We start from the raw sequence: 22925 nt of genomic DNA, 5'->3' as shown, positions 1-22925 counted from the left end.
AATCCACCGAGGCGGAGAACTCTGAAATCCCATGGAAAGTGGCAGAAAGAGAAGTAAAGTGGAAAGACGATCAAGGACTCCAGAGATGAGAGAGATGACCTGGTTTCTATGCCATACAAATAGGAGACGCCAAGATCATCTACTTTATTCTATATTGCAACAAATGTCTTTTAAAGACCAACTCTTTGCATAATTACATTGAAAAAATACGATTTTGGAGATTTTATTAGCCATTGATCACCAACATACTCCTGATGCAGGCCGCAGGCCAAAACACAGTAATGTGTTGAGTCTTTGAATAATAAAGCTTTCTAAAGTATCCAGGTCATCTCCCTCATCTCTGGAGTCCTTGGTCATCTTCCCACTTTAGTTCTCTTTCCGCCTCTTGGGTGTAACAGTTGTCTGAGGGCATTTCTCCTGCTTTTGTTTTTGCAAGTTTTGGTTTTACCAGTGAATTAAGGGATTTTTGCATTAAGTGTTTAGTACATTTTTCACAACACAAAGGTGAAGCAGTTGTCTGGTACCACACCTGAGCTCTGTTCAGAATACAGAGCTGTGCAGATGTGCTCAGTACAAAGTGATATCACAATTTCACACAAATAGACTTGCTCATACCGAAGGCGTCCCACCGCACCCCTTCAGTGAGGGTCACCTATATTACCCTGACAGTCTGTATGGGGAGGGGGTGGAGGCAGCAGAGATCTCTGAGGGATTGTGGAAGCAAAAAAAGAAACCAAAGAAAGGAAGACAATTTCCCTTTCTTTCCCCAACATACAAAGAAGAGCTCTATGCCTAAAGGAGGCTTCAGGAGATTATAGTCATAACTGTTGCTAGTGTTCCCTCACGCAAGTTCTTTCATTCATAGGGTTTGACTGGAGCCTTCATTTCAAATGGGAACAGATTCCCATAGAGCAGAAGATGTCCAGAACAGACCCAACTATGTCCATAAGGTAACAACCTCTTTTGTTTTTATTTGTCAATATAATCTGTACTCTGACTGTATGCAGCTTTAATGTACAAGGCATTTAAAGTCCTATACTATCTAGACATGGAGGGTTGAGACACAGAATGAGAGATGGAGTAATGGGAGATGCAATGGCGAGTGAGACTAAGAGAAAGGGATGACTGAAAGGGTGAGAGAGAGAGGAGATATGGAGAGTGAGAAATGGAGGTTGGAGAGAGAGGCACGACACCAGACAAGGAGGGAGGGGATGAAGAAGTCCAAGACACAGATGAAAGATGTGGTGAGATAAGGAGAAGAGGGAGAAATTTAAACAGATTTGATGGAAGGAAGTCAGACAACGAAAGAGATGATATGAAATGAGTAGGTGAGAGAAAGATGTTAAAAATGAATGGGAGGGAGAGAGGGCAAAAGGAGGAGAGATACATACCAGGAAAGATAAAAGAGAAATGAGAACCAGAAAAAAAGAATCAAAAGAGAACAGACATTTTGGGAGAGACTGAGAATAGTATAAAGGAAATGAGGTAAAAAAAAAAATAAATGTTTTCAATTTAGATCTCACACAATATATGATTGTTGGGTGTATTAAATTAATATTTATTGTATGTAAAATTGATTTTAAGAATTGTATATGTAATAATTGATTCATGACACTTTTCTACTTTTGCTAGCTTTATCCGCTGTCTTTGTTTGCCTTTCTCTTGTCTTACCCCAAATAATCTGATTTCCCTGAAATTAAAAATGGCAACCTGGTCTGTCTAGGTGAGCAATTCAAACTGAGGCACATTTAGTCTGTGCTTATCTTGTTTGAGTAAGATTTAGTCTGGGTAGGTTCTGAGTAGAAGACTGAATCATGATCCAGGTCACTGGATTTTTCCATCATGATCTAAGATTGCTTGTTTAGCTTCAAAGTTTTATTTTAATGTATTTATGATCCCATTTCATTAAAAAAATTGTGCATTTTTTTCAGACTTGATTTGATTGTGGTTTTCAGACTTGTTTTGATTGGTAACTGAGGTTACCTGTGTCCTGCTTGTAATATCTCTTAATATCTTCCTGATAAACTATTGACTCCTTTATTCTATTTCACCTCCTTTTTATTCTATCCTATTAACACAAAAAAAAAAAAAACCTGTCCTTTCACTTGCAGCGGGTCTGACCTCTATAAGTTCATTATCTGTCTCTATCCTATTGCCTATATTGCACTGTGATTTTATATTTTTATGCTGGTATTGTCTTAAAGGGATTTTAGAGAATTGTGTTTTGAATATCTGTGCTAGTGATTTCATCTTTTTATGCTGGAATTGTCTTAAAGGTGTTTTCATTGGAACTGTGTTTTAACCTGTGCCAAGTGTTTTAAACCTGTGACTTAATCTGGTGACATTGAATCTGGAGTCTGTTTTCATTAGAATTGTGTGTTGAATCTACACTGCCAGAGACTTAATTGAATCAATTTTGGTTATATAGCATCTGGTGACTCAGCTCTGGAGGAGGGGCAATTTTGTTTTGAGCTGGGTAGTAGAACCTAAGTTTACCTTGTGAGCTGGGAGCTGCGCTGGGCATTTTCAGACTTGGTTTGAATGGTAACTGAGGTTACCTGTGTCTTGCTCTTAATATCTTCCTGATAAACTATTGACTCCTTTATTCTACTTCACCCCCTTCTTATTCTATCCTATTAACACAAAAAAAAAAAATCCTAGTTCTTGTTATTTCCTATCATAGTTCACCTTTTCACACTTGTGGATTTCACACTTGTGAATCACATCATTATGACCTTCATTCAGTGCAATATATGTTCTGCTTTAATCCTAAATCAAACTATCTGGAACCTTAGAGCTTGTCCTATCTGTCTCCAAATATCAGCCTTGAAAGAAGAGATCAACAAACTCAAGAAGTAATTAACTACAAATAAAGAAGCGTCCAGGATTACTCATTTCCCAGCTAATTTACCACCACCACTGCCTCAGAGAATAAAACATCAGAGGAATAGATGGGTCATAGTAGGCTCTGGTAGACTAAGATCTGTGTCACAGAAACACTCGCCCTTCCAAGCTTTGCCCCTGTCAAATTCTTTTGTAGCGTTACATGAACCTTATTCTACCATAATACCACATTGTATTTGTTCTTTACCGGCTGGCGAACGCCTTACAGTACTGTGTAAGCCACATTGAGCCTGCAAATAGGTGGGAAAATGTGGGATAAAAATGTAACAAATAAATAAATAAATCATTATGATGGTGAAAAAAGAAGTACTGTGGTAGAACCAGAGGCAATTAAAATAGCACAACCACAGAAACATCCCCCAACTAATGACAGAATTGTGAAAAGCAGAAAATTATTACTGCTCAGAGACTCCATTATCAGAGGCATTAACTTAGGAACACAGTTCAGGGGTTCCAACATAGTGAAGTGTCTTCCAGGATCTTCAGCTACAAGATGTACAGACCAGATACTGAAAGTGATCTGAGAAGAGAGCGAGGCTTCAAACGCTGATGTTGTAATTCACCTGGGGACAAATGACATGTCCAACAATAGCAAGTTTACAGCACAGAGAACATTCCAGAAGCTTGGGGATGGACTGAAATCTTTGGTTCAGACTGTGGCTTTTTCTGAAGTAATTCCTACATTGGGGAGGGGAGAGGAAAGACTACGCAAAACAGAGGAATTCAATAAGTGGCTTGAGTCTTGGTGTAAAGAAGAAGGTTTTAGATACATAGGAGAATGGGGTAAGTCGTGGAAAAATAACAGGCTGTACTGTAATGATGGGCTACATCTTTCTGTGATGGGAAAAAGGATCCTTGGGGAGAAATTCAGACAATATGTTTCTAGACATTTAAACTAGAGGGAGGGGGTGACAAAAGGAAACAAGGGATTTCGGAAAGTCACCCCCAGAATAAACATGATGGCAGAGGGAAAGGTCATGTAAATATAAAAAACACCCAAACTCACTAAGCACATGGAAAGCTATGTGCACAAATGCTTGTAGTCTAAGTAAAAAGGTTCAAGACTTGAAAGCCCTGATGTTTGAAGAAAACTTGGATATTGTTGCTATTTTGGAGACATGGTTCAACAATTCTCATGAATGGGATGTGACCGTACCAGGCTATAATCTTTTTAGGAAGGATAGAGAGGGCCGAAGAGGTGGAGGAGCGCCTCTGTATGTGAGAGAGAATATCAGAGCGGCTGAAATGTGGGGAACCTGGGGAAAAGAAGAAGCTTTATGGATCATCCTGGAAAGAGAAGACGGAACCAGTAGCCACACGGGAGTTAGCCACAGACCTCCAGTGCAAATGGAGAAGTTAGACAAGGATCTGATAGAAGATATTCAAAAGATTGGTATGAAAGGGGAGGTGCTACTGTTGAGAGATTTCAATTTGTCTGACGTGGATTGGAACGTCCCATCTGCGGAATCTGAGAGAAGTAGGGAGATTGTGGATGCTTGTCAAAGTGCCTTGCTCAGACAAATGGTGACGGAACCCATGAGGGAAGGGTTGATGCTGGATCTAGTGCTCACTAATAGAGGTAGTGTTTCTGATATTTGAAAGGTATTAATCCAAAAATGAACCCTTTCCGGAGACAGGAAGGCGGTAGAACTAGAGGACATGAATTGAGGTTGAAGGGGGGCAGACTCAGGACTAATGTCAGGAAGTATTTTTTCACGGAGAGGGTTGGTGGATATGTGGAATGCCCTCCTGCGGGAGGTGGTGGTGATGAAAACGGTAATGGAATTCAAACATGTGTGGGATAAACACAAAGGAATCCTGTTTAGAAGGAACGGTTCTGTGGAATCTTAGCAGAGATTGGGTGGTGACCCCGGTAATTGGAAACAAAATGGAAGCTGGGCAGACTTCTACGGTCTACACCCTGATCATGACTGAATAGATAAGGATGGGCTGGAGTGTAAATTTTAAGGGGCTTCGATGTTAGCATCAGAACTTAGTACAAGAACAGTACTGGGCAGACTTCTACGGTCTGTGCCCTGAGAAAGACAGGGACAAATCAAACTCAGGTATACATATAAAGTATCACATACCATGTAAAATGAGTTTATCTTGCTGGGCAGACTGGATGGACCGTACAGGTCTTTATCTGCTGTCATTTACTATGTATGCATTAATTCCAGCAGCTAGAACAGAAGCAACTGTCATGTTGAACTCCATTTCTTCCTCTTGTACTCTTCAGCTGTGGAGAAGTCCGCACACAAACACCTGCTCCCTGTGAGAATATTAGTGTTATACTGCTTAGTAACTAATCTTAAAATTAAGCCCTTTCTCAAATCGCCAAGGCCCCTAGTTACAAAACTGCATGAAGATTTTCCACTTAACGTGTTAATTGAAAAAAGTTAACCCTCAGTAGCTGCAAATCTGCCACAGTAACAGTTTCCAGTACTTGAGGGAAGACAGCTGTGTCACTGCCGCCAGGCAACGGTCACCACCCATGTTAATGGCGAGGCACGCTCCCTATCCTTTCCCCACTCCTTAATAAGAAATTCCACATTCATTGTTAACGCAGAGCTCAAAAAACAGTTGATATACTGTGTTCACAGTGGGCCAGATTCAGTAAATGGCACCCAAATTTGGGTGCCGGAAAAAATGCACACTGAGCTCTATTCTATAAACAGCACTCCGAGTTGGGCAATGGGATCCACACCCAACTTTGGGAGTGAGGATCTATACCAGTGGTTCCCAAAACTGGGCCTGAAGGCACCCCGGCCAGTCAGGCTTTCAGGATATCCACAATGAATATTCATGAGAGAGTTTTGCATGCATTGCCTCCACTGCATGCAAATCTCTCTCATGAATATTCATTGTGGATATCCTGAAAACCTGACTGGCTGGGGTGCCTTCAGGACCAGATATGGGAACCACTGAAACCTGGTAAAAATCCTCGTGCGTAAGTTAAACATGGATCCCCTAAATTCGATAATACTACATGCATCTTTAGTGAACGCCCCTGAACTGCCCATGCTTCTATGGCCACACCCCTTTTCAGATGCACACTGAAAAAGGTGCACAAGCATCTTTATAGAATAGCTGTCTGCAAGATGCCTGCACAAATCCTAATTGGAACCAATTAACTGTAATATTTAGTTGTTAGTATCCCTATTATTGCAAGTTATCAGCTCTCTAGTCAATTAAATTGCTGGGCAAATTGGGTGCATGCCTAAATTTCAGCATACAATTTTGGGCACCATATATAGAATCCGAGGGATTGTGTGTTAATCACCATGTTAATCAATTACCCCCCCCCCCCTCCCGATATTTAAACACTGTGGTCATTGTTGACTTCAAATGTTGATCATTCGGGTATTAAGTGGTGGATGGTACCTGAATACCAGGGCTGAATATTGAGGTATTAGCTACCCTTCAGAACTTATGGGAATGGCCAACATTCAGTGCCGGTATCTGGTCCTTCACTAAGATGTGGTAAGTGCTAACACTCGCTTACCACAGTTTAAAATGGCTTATTGTAAAACGCAGTCAGGTGTCTTGTGTTAAACTTTTGATCTCCGCACACAAAGGGCCAGATTCTATTTTTGGCGCCTACGTCTAGTAGCGCTTTAGAAATGATAAGTAGTAGTAGTAGTACTACAAGTACCACGCGATAGGCAATCACGCCTAAGCATATTCTAAATAAAGCATCTAAATCGGTATTTAGAATACGCTTAGGCGTAGTCCATGTGATTAAATCTACGCAAATCCATTATGCCGATGAAAAGCTGGTGCAAATCCCTGTACTGTAGATTTATGCACACTGGCCTTTATTCTATAACAATGCGCATAGATTTTGGAACGCCTACGAAATGCCCCATTTCCATCCTCCTAACCATGCCCCTTTTTTGCCTGCGCATGTTAGAATTTATGCACAGTACATTACAGAAAATATGTTTACCAATGTATTTGTGTAAATTCAAATTTTTGCCAATTAGTGCTCATTATTGCTTGTTAAGAGCTGTTAGCGCTTAACAGCTTGTTAAAAACAATCTACGTGCGTAGTTATAGAATGCGCCTAGATTTACATGCATAATCACACGTAACTCTAGGCGCACTATATAGAATCCGGGGGAAAGCGCGTGCTAAATAATATTATTTTTTTTATCACAGCTGGGGTGTCTATGTGCTAATCAGTTAGTGCAGCTACATTACTATGTACTTCCTGATTATCACCGGGTAAGCACATGAGCCCTTACCGCCTACAAAATAGGTGTTGGTAATATTTTTTAATAGCTGAGCGCTAATGAGAACATTAGTGCATGATCATGAATAGGAAAAATAGAAAATCAGCCATTTTACTGCTGTGGTTAAAATGGCCTTAGCCCATGGGAAAACCCCACATAAGGCCACTTTTTACTGCAGCTTAGTAAAAGGAGCCCTTCGTGCATTTAATTCTATCCTAGTCAAATGTTTTAACAAACTGAAGCTAAACATAATTGTACATCATGATGCAAATAAAAAAATCATGATCATAAGTGCCAGATCTGTTCGTAGCCTGTTAAATTGTGCATTGTGGTGTTCTCCTCTCATGTTCTGGGTCCATAGGACAACAACAAAAGAAGCAGAGTCCGTGAAGGCGACAAAAGACAGCTTGTTACTTCAAAATCTTTATTGTTCAGTCTAACAACTCTACACAGGCTGTGTTTCAGCTAATGGGCCTGCATCAGGAGTCTAATGAATTTCTTGTTTATATGAAGCATTAATTTGCTTTATATGAAAAAAAAACAGCTGTGATTAAATCATACCGGTATCACAGAACTGTTTAGGCTTATCACGCATCGCTGTCCTGCCAAAAATAGCTATTTTGACTTATTTTTGTAGTTTTCTTCTTCTGTTGTATTCCATAGGACCACAGTCATGGAGTACCAGAGCCCTTGGGCCTGATTCTGCCTGTATAGAGGTTTGTGGAGAATTAAAGTATATGGGGAGAAGAGGTTTTGAGGTTCATCCTAAGTAGGTTTCACTTCTTTCAAAATCTGAAAGTAAAAATATTTTAGCTTACAGCAGAAAACTGCAGTTTCATCACTGGGCTCCCTGTAGTAATTAAGGAGGAATCCCAATTAGGATAAGAATATAACAATAGCCATAATGGATCAGACCAATGGTCCATCTTGCTCAGTATCCTACTTCTATCAGTGGCCAATCCAGGTCACAAGTACCTGGCAGAAACCCAATTAGTAGCACAATTCCATGCTACCAATCCCAGGGCAAGCAGTGGCTTCCCCCATGTCCATCTCAATCACAGATTATGGACTTTTCCTTCAGGAACTTGTCCAAATCTTTTTTAAACCTGGATACCCTAACTGTCGTTATCACATCCTCTGGCAATCAGTTCCAGAGCTTAAATATTCTTTGAATAAAAAATATTTCATTCTATTTGTTTTAAAAGTATTTCCATGCAATTTCATTGAGTGTTCCCTAGTCTTTGTACTTTTTGAATGAGTGAAAAATTGATTCACCTCCACCCATTCCATACCACTCAGGATTTTGTACACCTCAATCATATTTCCCCTCAACCATCTCTTTTCCAAGCTGAAGAGCCCTAACCTCTTTAGCCTTTCCTCATAAGGGAGCAGTTCCATCCCCTTTATCATTTTGGTCGCTCTTCTTTGACCCTTTTCTAATTCCAATATATCTTTTTTGAGATACGGCGATCAGAATTGAACACAATACTCAAGGTGGGGTTGCACCATGAAGCAATACAGAGGCATTATAATATTTTTGGCCTTATTATGCATCCCTCTCCTTATAATTCCAAGCATCCTGTTTGCTTTTTTGGCCATCGCTGCACACTGCAGAAGATTTCAACATACATTCTACAATGACAGCTAGATCTTTGTGTTGAGTGTTGATTCTTAAAGTGGACCCTAACAATAGATAACTATGATTTGGATTATTCTTCCCAATGTGCATCACTTTGCATTTGTCTATATTAAATTTCATCTGCCATATGAATGCTCAGTCTTCCAGTTTCCTAAGGTCTCACTGCAATTTTTCACAATCCACATGCGTTTTGACAACTTTGAATAGTTTTGTGTCATCTAAAAATGTTATCATCTCACTCATTATTCTGATTTCCAGATCATTTATAAATATGTTAAATAGCACCGGTCCCAGTACAGATCACCATCCACCCTCTTCCATTGAGAAAAATGGCCATTTAACCCTACCCTCTGTTTTCTGTCCAATAACCAATTCTTAATCCGCAGAAGGACATTGCCTCCTATCCCATGACTCTTTAATTTTCTGAGGAGTCTCTCATGAGGTACTTTGTCTAAAGTGTTCTGAAAATCTAGATACACTACATCAACCGGCTCACCTTTATCAACATGTTTATTCACGGCAAAGAAATGAAACAAATTGGTGAGGCAAGACCTTCCTTGGCTGAATCCATGCTGACTCTGTCCCATTAAACCATGTTTGTTTATGTGTTCCGTAATTTTATTCTTTATAATAGTTTCCATTATTTTGTCTGGCACTTGATAGATTTACCAAAATGCTCTACCTCATTAGCATTTACTAATTCCATTATTACATGTTGTGAGGAAATAGATCCCAATGCATAGAATGAAACTTGTGGTAAATAATTCATGATAGTATGTAGTAATGCAGTTACACCTTGTACTAAATCTATTGTGCCCTGATTGGGCTTGTTGAATATAATTTATAAAATGTGATACACTGACTAAAGTAGCCTCTATTATACTGAGTAGAAGTTAAACCTGCATTCCTTATAAAAAGATTTTCCTTTCATAGAAGAATATTTGCTTATCACCTAATTGCAGAACACCAGTCATCGCCGGAGGCATCTTTGTTATAGACAAGTCGTGGTTTAACCATCTGGGAAAATATGACATTCAGATGGATATCTGGGGCGGAGAGAACTTTGGTGAGTTGTGATTGTCCTCTGTTAATGTGACTTCAGTTTAATTATCCTGTAAAATAAATCATAGCAAATCAAGCCACAATCTTGCATGTGTTTCATGTATTAAAGAGCAGCAAAAGCCCAGATTTAACATGACACTTTGCAGGGCATTTATTCTATATTACTTATTTTTGCAGGTCATGTGTTAACGTCAGTAGCACATGGAACCTGCAAAAAATTAACATGGGAACACTTACTACTTCCTATGTAGGACGTTCTAGGTGCTCCTATGTTTCCCCTGCATTATCTAGTTAGTACAGGCTAATCATAACACAGTAGCTGGATAATGCAGGAAAGCCCACTCTCCAGCCATGACATGCCCCCTCCCAAATATACAGGGACACCGAGAGACAAAAGCAGGCCCGGGGCAAACATTCTTAGGGGGCCCCCCACCCTGTCACACCAATCACAGGGTCGAAGCCAGCAGCCCATGGGGGAGGGGGGGACTCTGGGGCCACCCATTCCTTATTGCTCTCTTTCTGGTTCCATTCCCTCCCCCCCCCCACCTTAAAATTGTTACCTTTGCTGGCAGAGATGCCCAAGCCCCACCAGCCAAATAGCTCCGCAGCCCGAACCTCTCCTGGTGTAAGGAAGTCGGCAGCATGCTTTCTAACCACCAATGCCAGCTCTCCTCGCACATGCTCAGTTCATGCACGTGAACTGAGCCTGCACGGAGTGCTTGCATGGGCTGCTAGAAAGCATGCTGCTGACTTCCTTACACTTGGAGAAGTTTGGAGCTGTTTGGCTGGTGGGGCTTAGATATCTCCGCAGCCATTCAAGGTATTGCAGTTAGGTAGGCTCGAGCACAAAGTGGAAGGGCCCAGGCCCCCTATGCCACTGGGTCAGCCGGGCCTCCCTTCAAGGGAATCTTGCTCCCATCTGTTCCCCCCTCTTGGTGGGCCTGCAAATATATTTTCAAAAACTAGGCAATGTGTTGGGATCTATGGGCTAACAGGCAAAAACACCGCAAAATGACAATGACATTCTTGTTAACCGCTATGGTCTAGATTCTATATATCACGCCTAAAATATTGGTGCCCCCAACATGCCCCCTTGTGATTTGGATGCACTGCAGAAGAAATGCAAGGATAGACATCTGCAAAACAGGTTTTGAAAATACCAATTTGTATGTTTTGAGAAGAAATCTGTTAAAATGATACTTTAAGACACTTTTTGGACATTTTTCTCTTTCAAAAATGAGCCCCATAGTAGCTTATGTAACTTTGTAAGTCTATGTGCTTTGAAGGTGAATCTCTTCAAATTTCTAGATGACATAAATGACTGCTTCAGCCAATTAAAGAACTGACAAGAGTAGTAACTACTAGATGTAGTCCTCAGTGCAGCACTGGACCTGCATTAAGGAAAAAACAACTACAGTTAGCGAGACTATGATAAAGTAAGGAAATCAGAAAGATAAACTAAAAGGAAAGGTTGCATGTGGCATGGACATGGACAATCTTTATAAGTACCATGCAGGTCTTTTACTAAAGTGCATTAAGCTGTTAAAATACATGAATTAAGGCACATTAACTGCTACCACAGAAGCACGCTAACAACGACTGCAATGGCATGACAGTCTGCACATTGTGGGGCCCTTTTACTAAGCCATGTAAGCGTCTCCAAGCACCCAACATTCATCAATTTTGAGTTACTGCATGGCCCTTGCAGTAATTTTTGATGCACGTCCACTACGCGCGCCAGAAAATATTTTTATTTTCTGGCGCTCGGGCGGTAATTGTCATCACCACCCAATTATCACATGAGACCTTAGCGCTAGGTCTATGGCTGGCGGTAAGGTCTCAGACCCAAAGTGGACGCGTGGCAAATTTCATTTTCCCGAACGTCCATTTTTGGCAAAAATTTTTAAAACAGCATTTTTTACAGGTGTTCTGAAAAACGATTCTGTGCACGCCCAAAACACACGTCTACACTACTGCAGGCCATTTTTCAGCATGCCATTATAAAAGGGCCCCTGTGTTAGGGTCAGGAATTAGGCAAGTCATAGGTGGAGAATGGGCGTGGAGATTGCGCTAAGCGCATGGTACTTAATACACACTGTCATTTGTGCAGTTAGCATGGCTTCACTTAGCACCTCTAAGTGCAGCCACGCTAATTGTGACCAAGTTCTACACACATTTCCATGCATTAATTCCAGAGGACATGCTAGGCACACCCCCACCAGTTAGCAAACAGTCTTTGCACTTAGCGCATGCAGATTTCTGCTGTTAGGGTACACTACGTGTAAAAGCTTAATACACTTTAGTAAAACACCCCATATTAGAAGCTCAGAGCAAATGCATCCCATAAATTAGAGAAGGTCAACAGAAGACCATGAACACTGCTAGCATGGCTAAAGATGCCATTAATGCCCAAAAAAATCACTAAACAAAAACTAACCCTCAAGGGAGAGATAAATGAGAACAGTAACAAAAAAGGAATCAATCCTGTGAAAAAATACAAAATTGTTTAAGAGAAAGCCAGGGACCAGTACCATCGGATATAAATCGGTGCTATATCAATACATATATAGAGAATCGGGAAGAGAACAGGCGAATTCAGTATAGGCTGTAAAATACAGCTGAGCTTTATTTCAGTAAGAATAGCCTTAAGTACGGTTCACTTAGGAAGCTCTGTACATCATCAGAACTCCTGCCATAATTCCCCTCCCTTTTCTCTGTTAATTTTCATTAGTCAAAAATGATGATATTATCATTTTTATATAAATAGACTAACAGGTCCACAACATCTTGTGAGCAGTTGATGAAAAAAGGAAAGTAACGGTAGATTGAGATAAGTTTTTCTACTGCTTCTCTTGAAATCTTGGTGCTGATTTATATAAAAAAATTTGGGGGGGACTTTTAAAAAATTATTTTTCTAGTTTATGGACTGAAGTAAAACTCGGCTGTATTTTACAGCCTATACTGAATTCTCCTGTTCTCTTCCCAATTCTCTTTATATACATTAATATAGCACCAATTTATATCTGGTAGTACAGGTCCCCTGGCTTTCTCTTAAGCGATTTTTGTATTTTTTCACGGGATTGGTTCCTTTTTTATTAATGGCAAAAAGACATTTTTTTTGAAAAATAGAAAAGTGAAACCAATAAGAAAATAGGAAAAAACATAAACAATGGCAAGTTAGGAAAATGGTAAAGTATAAAGCAAGTCAGAAGAATCTGGGGAAAAAAAAGATTGCAGTAGAGACAAACACTAATAATAAAGAAGTTTGTTGACTTGTTAGATAACCAAAAAGTGAAATGAACACTTAGGTGTCCTTTTACTAAAGTGCACTGAAAAATGGCCTGTGCTGGTGTAGATGCATTGGACACGCACAGATCCATTTTTCAGCACATCTTGTTTCGATAATACATGTTGCCCCGCCCCTTCGTGGCACCATCCTTAGAGTTGGGCGCCCTTAGAGATGGTCAACCCCTTTGAAAATGCCTCTCCATGTCTTTGAGTGTGTTCCTTATATGATTGGGTTACTGTTTGTATGGTAAGCTAGTTAATTCTTTCCTATCTACAAATGGCATTCCTTTCTGTTTCTTCTTGTTTTTAATTTTTAAATTGTAAACCGCTTTAATTTGCGTGCAACTAAGTGGTATAGCAAGTTTAATAAATGATAAAGGGATGAGGACCACAGGTTACACTAGTACTCCATTACAACAGGTTACACTAGTCATAGGAGCCGACTCTGTGGGTGCTGTGGGTGCTTGAGCACCCCCAATATTGAGAAACTTCCTTGTATGTGTCCAGGGATGGGTTATTTCCACTGGGCTTAGCACCCCCAATATTTTTGAAAGTTGGCTCCTATGACACTAGTACTCTATAATGGAATCTGGATACCCAGGTACCATTGTAGAAAAGACTCTCACCATGCAGCATCAGAATGCCTACAAAGAAATGCTCACTTGTAGAATTTTTCCCTAAATTAGCATTAATTATGGACTAATGGTCCACCTAATATAAACATTTGTAGGAGTGGGGGGTGTGATGAGCCCCTCGTAGCCAAGGGCCTACTCCATATAATCTCCACTCTCCCTGGAGACTCTTTCAGGATGCTGCTAATCTTTTTCATCCCATTGAAGCTTTATGATGGGTTCTCTAATTCTCCTTGGACCAGACTGTGGCCAATTCATTTGTCAGTAACATTTCCCCTGGGATACCCTCATGTGCTATGATCCCCTTATAGCTCCTGTACTGTATCACCGGCTCACAAGATCTTTATCTGTTTTTTAAAAAAAAGGCTTAGAGACAATAGCAGGCTGTAATATCAGTCTCAACATTTTGGCTCCTCTTTTAAACTTAGGGTGACTGCTTCTACTACTACTACTATCAGTCATCAGCCCTCCTGTTCTTGACCCCCCTCCTTGTGAGGTTCCCTCGGTAACAGGTTGCAGTTTCCGTATACTTGTGTCACAACCTCCTGGCACCTTTTCTGAGGGGAAACAATGCTTTATTATCAGGATTCAGCAGGATATGCAAATTAACCACCTCTTAGGCAAACTACAGTTCCCTTAGCATTCCTTGCTCAGGTAAGCAGGGAATTCTTCTTTCAGCAAACAGTTTCTCAAATCACTCGTCACCTGAGCCTACTTAATATGGGACCTGGATCTCAGTTTAAAACAGCCACCTCCCCTGGACAGGACTTTCAACTCTCACTTTAACTTTACAGTCCTGTCCTCCACCCCACGGCTGTTAGTCCAGTTCTTAATTCATAACAGTTATTTGCTTTATCATCACAAGGTAAGTACCTTCTTTGTCCTTTAGGGATCCTTTTCCTTTGGGGACTGTGCCCCAGGGTTTTCAGCCCAACCGGATGCTCTCTCTGGCGTCTTTCTCTCTCATTCCTGATGGACCTTCTCTTTGGGGTCAGATCCCTGGAGTTTTTAGCCTGCCTTGGTCCATCTCTTGGGAATCTGCTTATGAGTCTCTCTCTCTCTCTCTCTCTCTCTCCTTCCTTCCTTCCTTCCTTTCTTTCTTCATTCCTGGAGGTCCCCTTTTCTTTTTCTTCTAGCTCTTTATATAGGGCTGCTACCACCCTTCCACATCCCTTCTGGGCCCCTCCCTCTGGCTCTGGAAGGGTCCAGAACCTTCTCTTCTGTGTCTTTTCTCTTAAAGGGGAATTTCCTGCTATGGGTCCTCTCCAACCCCTGTATGCCTGGCCTTTGCTGGAGCTCCATCTAGTGACCCTTTCTAGCATTTCACTGGTGTCCCCCTTGGAGCTCCCTCTAATGACCAGTTCCTGGCATTTTACAGAGTTTTCACTACGAGCACACCCCCTAGTGGCCTCCTCAGGGTAGGACATGTCCTGTGTTTATCACAAATGTTAATATATAATCCATGTCAGAACAAACAAGAGTGATAGACTGAGGTCACCATGTTTTCAGACATCCTGGATCTGCTTTCACAGCAGCACAAACAAAGGAGGTGGAAAGAAGGAGCAGTGGGGAGTAGGGAATTGTTATGGTCACCCCAAATTTAAGCTGTTTTAGTGTATCTATTATACAGTGGATAGGCATTTCCTTACTGCCCCTTACACCCACAAAATAATAAGCATAGACAGAATTTATATGATATGATCAAGTAAAACTACAAAGTTGCTCGTAATCAAATGTTCTAAAATTTGCACTGAGAAATTATTTGGATAGAGAACCCAGAGCCAGCAGTACTGCTCCCTTTAGTTTTAGTCATATAAGAGGAAATCAGTGTTTTTGTAACACCAGGGAACATCTTTAATTGCCATGAATGGTACTAGCAGGAGGAACCAGTTGCCCTGTTGCTGTTCTTTGCCAAACCTTGTTTCACTGTTTCACTTGCAGAGCTCTCCTTCCGAGTCTGGATGTGCGGTGGCAGTTTGGAGATCGTACCCTGCAGTCGAGTGGGCCACGTGTTCAGAAAGCGACATCCATATGAGTTTCCAGAAGGGAATGCATTGACTTACATAAAGTACGTTCTCAGCCACCTGAACCATGTCCTATAGGAGAGGAAAGTGAGTGCTAAGAACCCCTTCGTCCCAGTGCATTCTGGTAGTTTGGGTCTTGATTGTGTGGAAGAGAAAATCATGGCTATTAGGGAGTTACTTTCATAGCACTGGAGTGTGATTAAAAATGCCAGACTGATCCAGTTGTCCTACTATGGCCAGAAAGAGCACATTTCAAAGGTTTAAGATAATTTACTTCAGTAAGAATATTTTGCTAAGGAATGTTACTCATAAAACCTTCATGCAACAGTACTATATGTAACTGCTTCCACCAGCAGTAACTTGAGATGATATGAAGAAGGGGTCGGAAAAAAAATGAGTCTTTAATGGGTAATTTATGCAGCATCTCAAAATTCTGATAGGCCTTGAGAGATAAAATACCCTGTCATCAGGACAAATGTTCTGTTTTAACTGTGGTACAGTGGCAGGCTGAGAACCCCATCATGGACCTCTTGTGGTTAGTCCATTGCCTCTATCTGCTGTCTGTTAATTGTGTTTACTCGTTTTTGACACTGATTATATTGTAGCTGAATTTTCTTTTTACCATATATAGGAATACCAAGCGCACAGCAGAAGTGTGGATGGATGAGTATAAACAGTTTTATTACGAGGCCCGGCCGTCTGCCATCGGGAAATCTTATGGAAGGTAAACAGCTGTGCAGATTTGAACTGTTTGTTAAGTCTATATGGCTTGCAGATAGGCATCCTCATAAAATCCTGAGTCACCTGTAGGAGTGCGGTGAACACAGTAGGAACCCCTCATTATTTTCTTACCGCTCAGTCAGTGAAAATAAATAACGTGATAATTGAATATGAGTCGTCTGTCAGACTGGAACTAGGTTTGGAAGTCAAATTGTCTAATACCTACAAGTACTTTTGAAGTTCAAAGAAGGCCTCACTTTGGGACCTTTGCACCAGCTCGGTATGCAAGTAAAGACTGTTTTGTGCAGGCTAGAAATAACTAATGGTTGAACAGGTTTTAAGTCTGTATTCATAATGGCTTAGATCAATGGTTCCCAGACCTCTGGTCCTGGAGGCACCTCAGCCAGTCAGGTTTTCAGGATACCCACAATGAATATTTATGAGAAATATTTGAATGCTCTGCCTCCACTGCATGCAAATCACTCTCATGAATATTCATTGTGGATATCCTGAAAGCCTGACTGGCCGGGGTGCCTCCAGGACTAGGTTTGGGAACCACTGGCTTAGGGGCCCTTTTACTAAGGCAAGCCGAAAAATGAGCTGCGCAGGTGTAGGCGTGTGTATTGGATGCGCGCAAGTCCTTTTTTTGTCAAAAATGGACGTGTGGCAAAGTAAAAATCAGCATGCATCCATTTTGGGCCTGAGACCTTACCACCACCTGTTGACTAAGCAGTAAGGTCTCACAAGTTAACCAGGTGGTAATCGTCAGTGCATGTACACTGCCAATTACAGCCCAGTTAGTGCCATATGGTAAAAAATAGAAGTTATTTTCTGACACGCGTCAGAATTAGAATTACCACCTGGGGCATGTGATAGCCGGGCAGTAGTTCTAATTTGATGTGCGTTGCATTCGTATAGGTGCCTACGCATCTTAGTAAAAGGGCCCCTTAGATTGTACTTATTGATGTATGATTCATTGTTTTAATTATATTATGAAAGTTATGTCAACATTCACCCACATAGTCAATGTATAATTTGAAGCCAGGGCTGTGGAGTTGGTACACCAAACCTTTGACTCCAACTCCTCTACTTTTCTACTGTCCGACTCTGACTCCAGCAACACTCCGACTCCTACTGACATTAGGCTTTACAATTTTTGTTCTGGATCTAAAGTACCAGTAGCGTAGCCAGAGTTCAATTTTTAGATGGGCCTGGAGGTGGACTGGGTGGGCACAGGCCTCGCATTTCCTCCCTACCCCCCACCCGCCGCCACCGCTGCCGCATTTCTTCTCCATCTGCCCGCCGGCGCCGCATTTCCTCTCCACCCTTTACTCCCCCCCCCCCCCCGAGACAGCCCCCTGCACACGGTCAGTTCTGGTCATTTTTACTGACCTGAAGCGCCGTTCTCCCTCCAGCACCGGCGATTCCCATAGCCAGCCTTCTGCCAGCACGGGTTGTCGGAGCCTCTTCTCAGGCGCATCCCGCCTACTCTGCAACTTTCTGTTTCCCGCAAAGGTGGGATGCAGGAAGTTGCAGAGTAGGCAGGACGCGCCTGAGAAGAGGCCCCGACGACGCGCGCTGGCAGAAGGCTGGCTATGGGAATCGCCGGTGCTGGAGGGAGAACGGCGCTTCAAGGCAGTAAAAGTCAGCAGACCACGCAGACAGGGAGAGCAAGCAGAAGAGGCTGGGCGGGCCTGGAGCAAAAGTGGCTATGCCCCTGTAAAGTACTGGTAAATATAACTTTAGAACCAGGACAAAGATATGTATACGTAAATATAAAATGATAAATTTGGCCATATATTATAATGCAAGTTTTTATTTGGAAGCTGGAGATGGAGTCAGTACATTTTTACTGACTCCAACCCCACCCAAAACTGCTTCCTACTCCACGACTCCGACTCCACAGCCCTGTTTAAAGTATATGACTTAGATGTTTTCAGATTATACCTGTATTCAGTAGGAATTATCTGTTTAAGGGGATTTTTTACTAAGGAGCGCTGGTGTTTTTAGCACACGCTAAAAATAGACATGCGCTAAATGCTAAAGACGCCAATGTATTCCTATTGGCGTCTTTAGCGTTTAATGTACACCTATTTTTAACACAAACTAAAAATGCCAGCGCACCTTAATAAAATACCCCCTAAGTGTCATTGCTGAATATTGTTTTAAAAAAAAAAGGTCTCTTCTGGGTTAGATCCAGGAACTCAGCACTATGGCTTTTACCCTGAATAAGCAGGATACTGCTGCACTATTCCCATGCTTCATTTCTCAGCTTGAGTAAATAGTTTAGACAGGAAGCGGTCCTTTTCCTAAGGTGCGCTGAAAATTGGCCTGCAGTAGTGTAGGCATGTGTTTTGGGCACACGCAGATTCATTTTTCAGCGCGCCTGCAAAAAAAATTCCTTTTAAAATTTTTTGCCGAAAATGGACGTGTGGCAAAATAAAAATTGGCACACGCCCATTTTGGGTCTGAGACCTTACCGCCAGCCATTGACTTAGAGGTAAGGTCTCATGCATTAACCAGGTAGTAACGACCTACGCGCACCAAATGCCATTTGGCACATATGGAGGGGCATAATTGAACAAAAACGTCTTTCTCCATGGGCGTTTATCTCCGAGAACGGGTCCGTGAAGGGGCGGACCGAACCGTATTTTCAAAAAAAATAGACGTCCATGTTTTATTCGACAATTTGTGAGCTGGGCGTTTTTGTTTTTCAGTGATAATGGAAAATGAAAGCGCCCAGCTCAAAAACGAATAAATCCAAGGCATTTGTTCATGGGAGGGGCCAGGATTTGTAGTGCACATGCCAGGACACCAACCGGGCACCCTAGGGGGCACTTTTACAAAACAAAAAGGTAAAAGAGCTCCCAGGTGCATAGCACCCTTCCCTTGGGTGTTGAGCCCCCCAAATCCCCCTCAAAACCCACCGCCCACAAGTCTACACCATTACTATAGCCCTAAGGGGTGAAGGGGGGCACCTACATGTGGGTACAGTGGGTTTGGGGGGCGGTTTGGAGGGCTCCCATTTACCAGCACAAGTGTAACAGGTGGGGGGGGGATGGGCCTGGGTCTACCTGCCTGAAGTCCACTGCACCCCCTAATAACTGCTCCAGTGACCTGCATACTGCTGCCAGGGAGGTGGGTATGACATTTGAGGGTGAACATAAAAAGTTGTGAAACGGCATATTTTTGTGGTGGGAGGGGGTTTGTGACCACTGGGGGAGTCAGGGGAGGTCATCCCCGACTCCCTCCAGTGGTCATCTGGTCATTTAGGGCACTTTTTGGGGCCCTATTCGTGGAAAAACAGGGTCCAGGAAAAGTGCCCTAAATTCTCGCTAAAAACGCATATTTTTTTTCCATTATCGGCGAAAGGCGCCTATCTCTGATCAGCCGATAACCACGCCCCAGTTCCGCCTTCACCACGCCTTTGACACACCCCCATCAACTTTGTCCGCATCCACGACGGAGTGCAGTTGAAAACGTCCAAATTCGGCTTTCGCTTATACCGCTTTATTCGTTTTTGTGAGATAAACGTCTATCTCCCAATTTGGGTCGCAATATAGGCGTTTTTCTTTTTCAATTATAAGCTGGATAGCGGACATACGCCAGAAAATAAAAATTATTTTTGGGACGTGCGTATCGGACATATGCCAAAAACGAAATTACCACGAGTCATTCGGTAGCTGGGCAGTAACTCCAAATTGGCATTCGTTGGGCACACGTAGAGGCTTATGTGGCTTAGTAAAAGGGCCCCCAAATCTCCACAGTTAACATACAACTGCTTTTACAACTTAAGCCCAAGTATTTTATTCATTTACTAGATCCTCTCTGCTCCAAACTGTAGCCTGTAACTCTAAGCAGCAAACTCATGGCTTTTGGCTTTAATGGCAGATTTATAGCTTGTAACTTTCTCTAGCATGTGGCTTATCTATAACTCACATCCTAGTTAACTTTTCCAAGTACATTTTCTAGACAGCGGTGCAGAAGAAATGTAGATCACACAAGATCTCGTTATATCACAACTTTTAGATTATTTATTTAATTAGATTTTGCTCACTCCTTTTTCAGTAGTAGCTCAAGGTGAGTTACATTCAGGTACACTGGATATTTCTCTGTCCTAGGAGGGCTCACAATCTAAGTTTGTACCTGAGGCAATGGAGGGTTAAGTGACTTGCCCAAGATCACATGAGCAGCAGTGGGATTTGAACTGGCCACCTCTGGATTGCAAGACCGGTGCTCTAACCACTAAACCACTAGACCACTCCTCCACTCCATTAGTAGTCCAGTCTCTGATTCTTTCCAGAACAGATTACTGTAATATTGTTTTTTCTGGTTGCACAAAGTCCTCTTTGAGAAGTCTCCAGATAGTACAGAATATGGCAGCTAGATTAACCTTTTTCTCTTTGGTTGATCTGATTCAGTAACATCTTATTTGATTGATTTACACTGGTTGCCAGTTGAGGCACAGGTGCAGTTACTACTACTACTACTATTTAACATTTCTAAAGCGCTACCAGGGTTGCGCAGCGCTGTACAATTAACAAAGAAGGACAGTCCCTGCTCAAAGGAGCTTACAATCTAAAGGACAAAAAGTGCAGTCAATCAAGATTGAGGCAGTCTAGATTTCCTGGATAGAGGTACAATGGTTAGGTGCCGAAAGCGACATTGAAGAGGTGGGCTTTGAGCAAGGATTTGAAGATGGGTAGGGAGGGGGCTTGGCGTATGGGCTCAGGGAGTTTATTCCAAGCATAGGGTGAGGCGAAGCAGAAAGGGTGGAGTCTGGAGTTGGCGGTGGTGGAGAAGGGTACTGAGAGGAGGGATTTGTCCTGTGAGCGGAGGTTACGGGTAGGAGCGTAAGGGGAGATGAGGGTAGAGAGGTAGTGAGGGGCTGTAGATTGAGAGCATTTGTAGGTTAGTAGGAGAAGCTTGAACTGTATGTGGTACCTGATCGGAAGCCAGTGAAGTGACTTGAGGAGAGGGGTGATATGAGCATATTGGTCTAGGCAGAAGATAAGACGCGCAGCAGAGTTCTGAATGGATTGAAGGGGGGAATAGATGGTTAAGTGGGAGGCCAGTGAGGAGTAGGTTGCAGTAGTCAAGGCGAGAGGTAATGAGAGAATGGATGAGAGTTCGGGTGGTGTGCTCAGAGAGGAAAGGGCGAATTTTGCTGATGTTATAGAGAAAGAAGCGACAGGTCTTAGCTGTCTGCTGGATATGGGCAGAGAAGGAGAGGGACGAGTTGAAGCTGGCTCCAAGGTTGCGGGCAGATGAGACGGGGAGGATGAGGGTGTTATCGACTGAAATAGAGAGTGGAGGGATAGGAGAAGTGGGTTTGGGTGGAAAGACAATGAGCTCGGTCTTGGCCATCTTCAGTTTCAGGTGGCGGTTGGACATCCAGGCAGCAATGTCGGATAAGCAGGCCGATACTTTGGCCTGGGTTTCCGCAGTGATGTCTGGTGTGGAGAGATAAAGCTGGGTGTCTTCAACATAAAGATGATATTGGAAACCATGAGATGAGATCAGCAAGCCCAGGGAAGAGGTGTAGATTGAAAAAAGAAGGGGTCCAAGGACAGATCCCTGAGGAACTCCAACAGAGAGCGGGATGGGGTGAAGGAAGATCCATGAGAATGTACTCTAAAGGTACGGTGGGAGAGATAAGAGGAGAACCAGGAGAGGATAGAGCCCTGGAACCCAAATGAGGATAGTGTAGAAAGAAGTAAATTATGATTGACAGTGTCAAAAGCGGCGGATAGGTCGAGGAGGATGAGGATGGAGTAATGACCTTTGGATCTGGCAAGGAACAGGTCATTACAGACTTTAGTGAGTGCTGTTTCTGTCGAGTGTAGAGGGCGAAAACCGGATTGAAGCGGATCGAGGATGGCATGAGAGGAGAGAAAATCAAGGCAGCGGCTGTGAACGGCGCGTTCAAGTATCTTGGAGAGGAAGGGTAGGAGGGAGATGGGGCGGTAGTTGGAAGGGCAGATAGGGTCTAGTGATGGTTTTTTGAGGAGTGTGTGACTACAGCATGCTTGAAGGAGCCAGGGACAGTTGCAGTGGAGAGAGAAAGGTTGAGGATATGACAGATGGGGGGGGGGGGGGTGACAGTAGGAGAGATGGTGTTTAGTAAGTTAGTGGGGATGGGATCAGAGGAACAGGTGGTGCATTTCAAGGAGGAAAGAAGGTGGGCAGTTTCCTCCTCGGTGATATCAGGAAAAGAGGAGAAGGAGGCCTGGGTTGGTTGAGGGAGTGGGTTAAAGGGTGAAGAGGAAGAGGTGACTTGGTAGTGAATTCGAGGTTGATCTTCAAGTTCAAATTAGGGACTATAGTTTTCAGAATATTATATGGTGAGGTTCCATCCTATTTGATGAATATGGTTAATATTTCCACTGGCTATAAATCAGATCGCCTACGATGGCAACTT

The 22925-nt window shown here is 42.5% G+C and overlaps 1 protein-coding gene across 2 annotated transcripts in view; it reads left to right on the top strand.

Moving 5' to 3' along the window:
• GALNT16 (polypeptide N-acetylgalactosaminyltransferase 16) overlaps nucleotides 1-22925 on the top strand; it is a 276369-nt gene that overhangs the window by 216498 nt on the left and 36946 nt on the right. For both annotated transcript variants that reach the window (XM_030214387.1, XM_030214388.1), the window contains exons 8-11: nucleotides 866-950; nucleotides 9741-9844; nucleotides 15702-15828; nucleotides 16416-16508. In XM_030214387.1, the coding sequence (XP_030070247.1) occupies nucleotides 866-950; nucleotides 9741-9844; nucleotides 15702-15828; nucleotides 16416-16508 (409 nt within the window). The remainder of the gene's footprint in view (nucleotides 1-865; nucleotides 951-9740; nucleotides 9845-15701; nucleotides 15829-16415; nucleotides 16509-22925) is intronic.

This window comes from Microcaecilia unicolor, chromosome 9 (genome assembly GCF_901765095.1).
Source record: "Microcaecilia unicolor chromosome 9, aMicUni1.1, whole genome shotgun sequence".
Taxonomy (NCBI): domain Eukaryota; kingdom Metazoa; phylum Chordata; class Amphibia; order Gymnophiona; family Siphonopidae; genus Microcaecilia; species Microcaecilia unicolor.
Note: the sequence above shows the minus strand (reverse complement) of the source record. Positions and strands in the feature narration are given on the sequence as shown.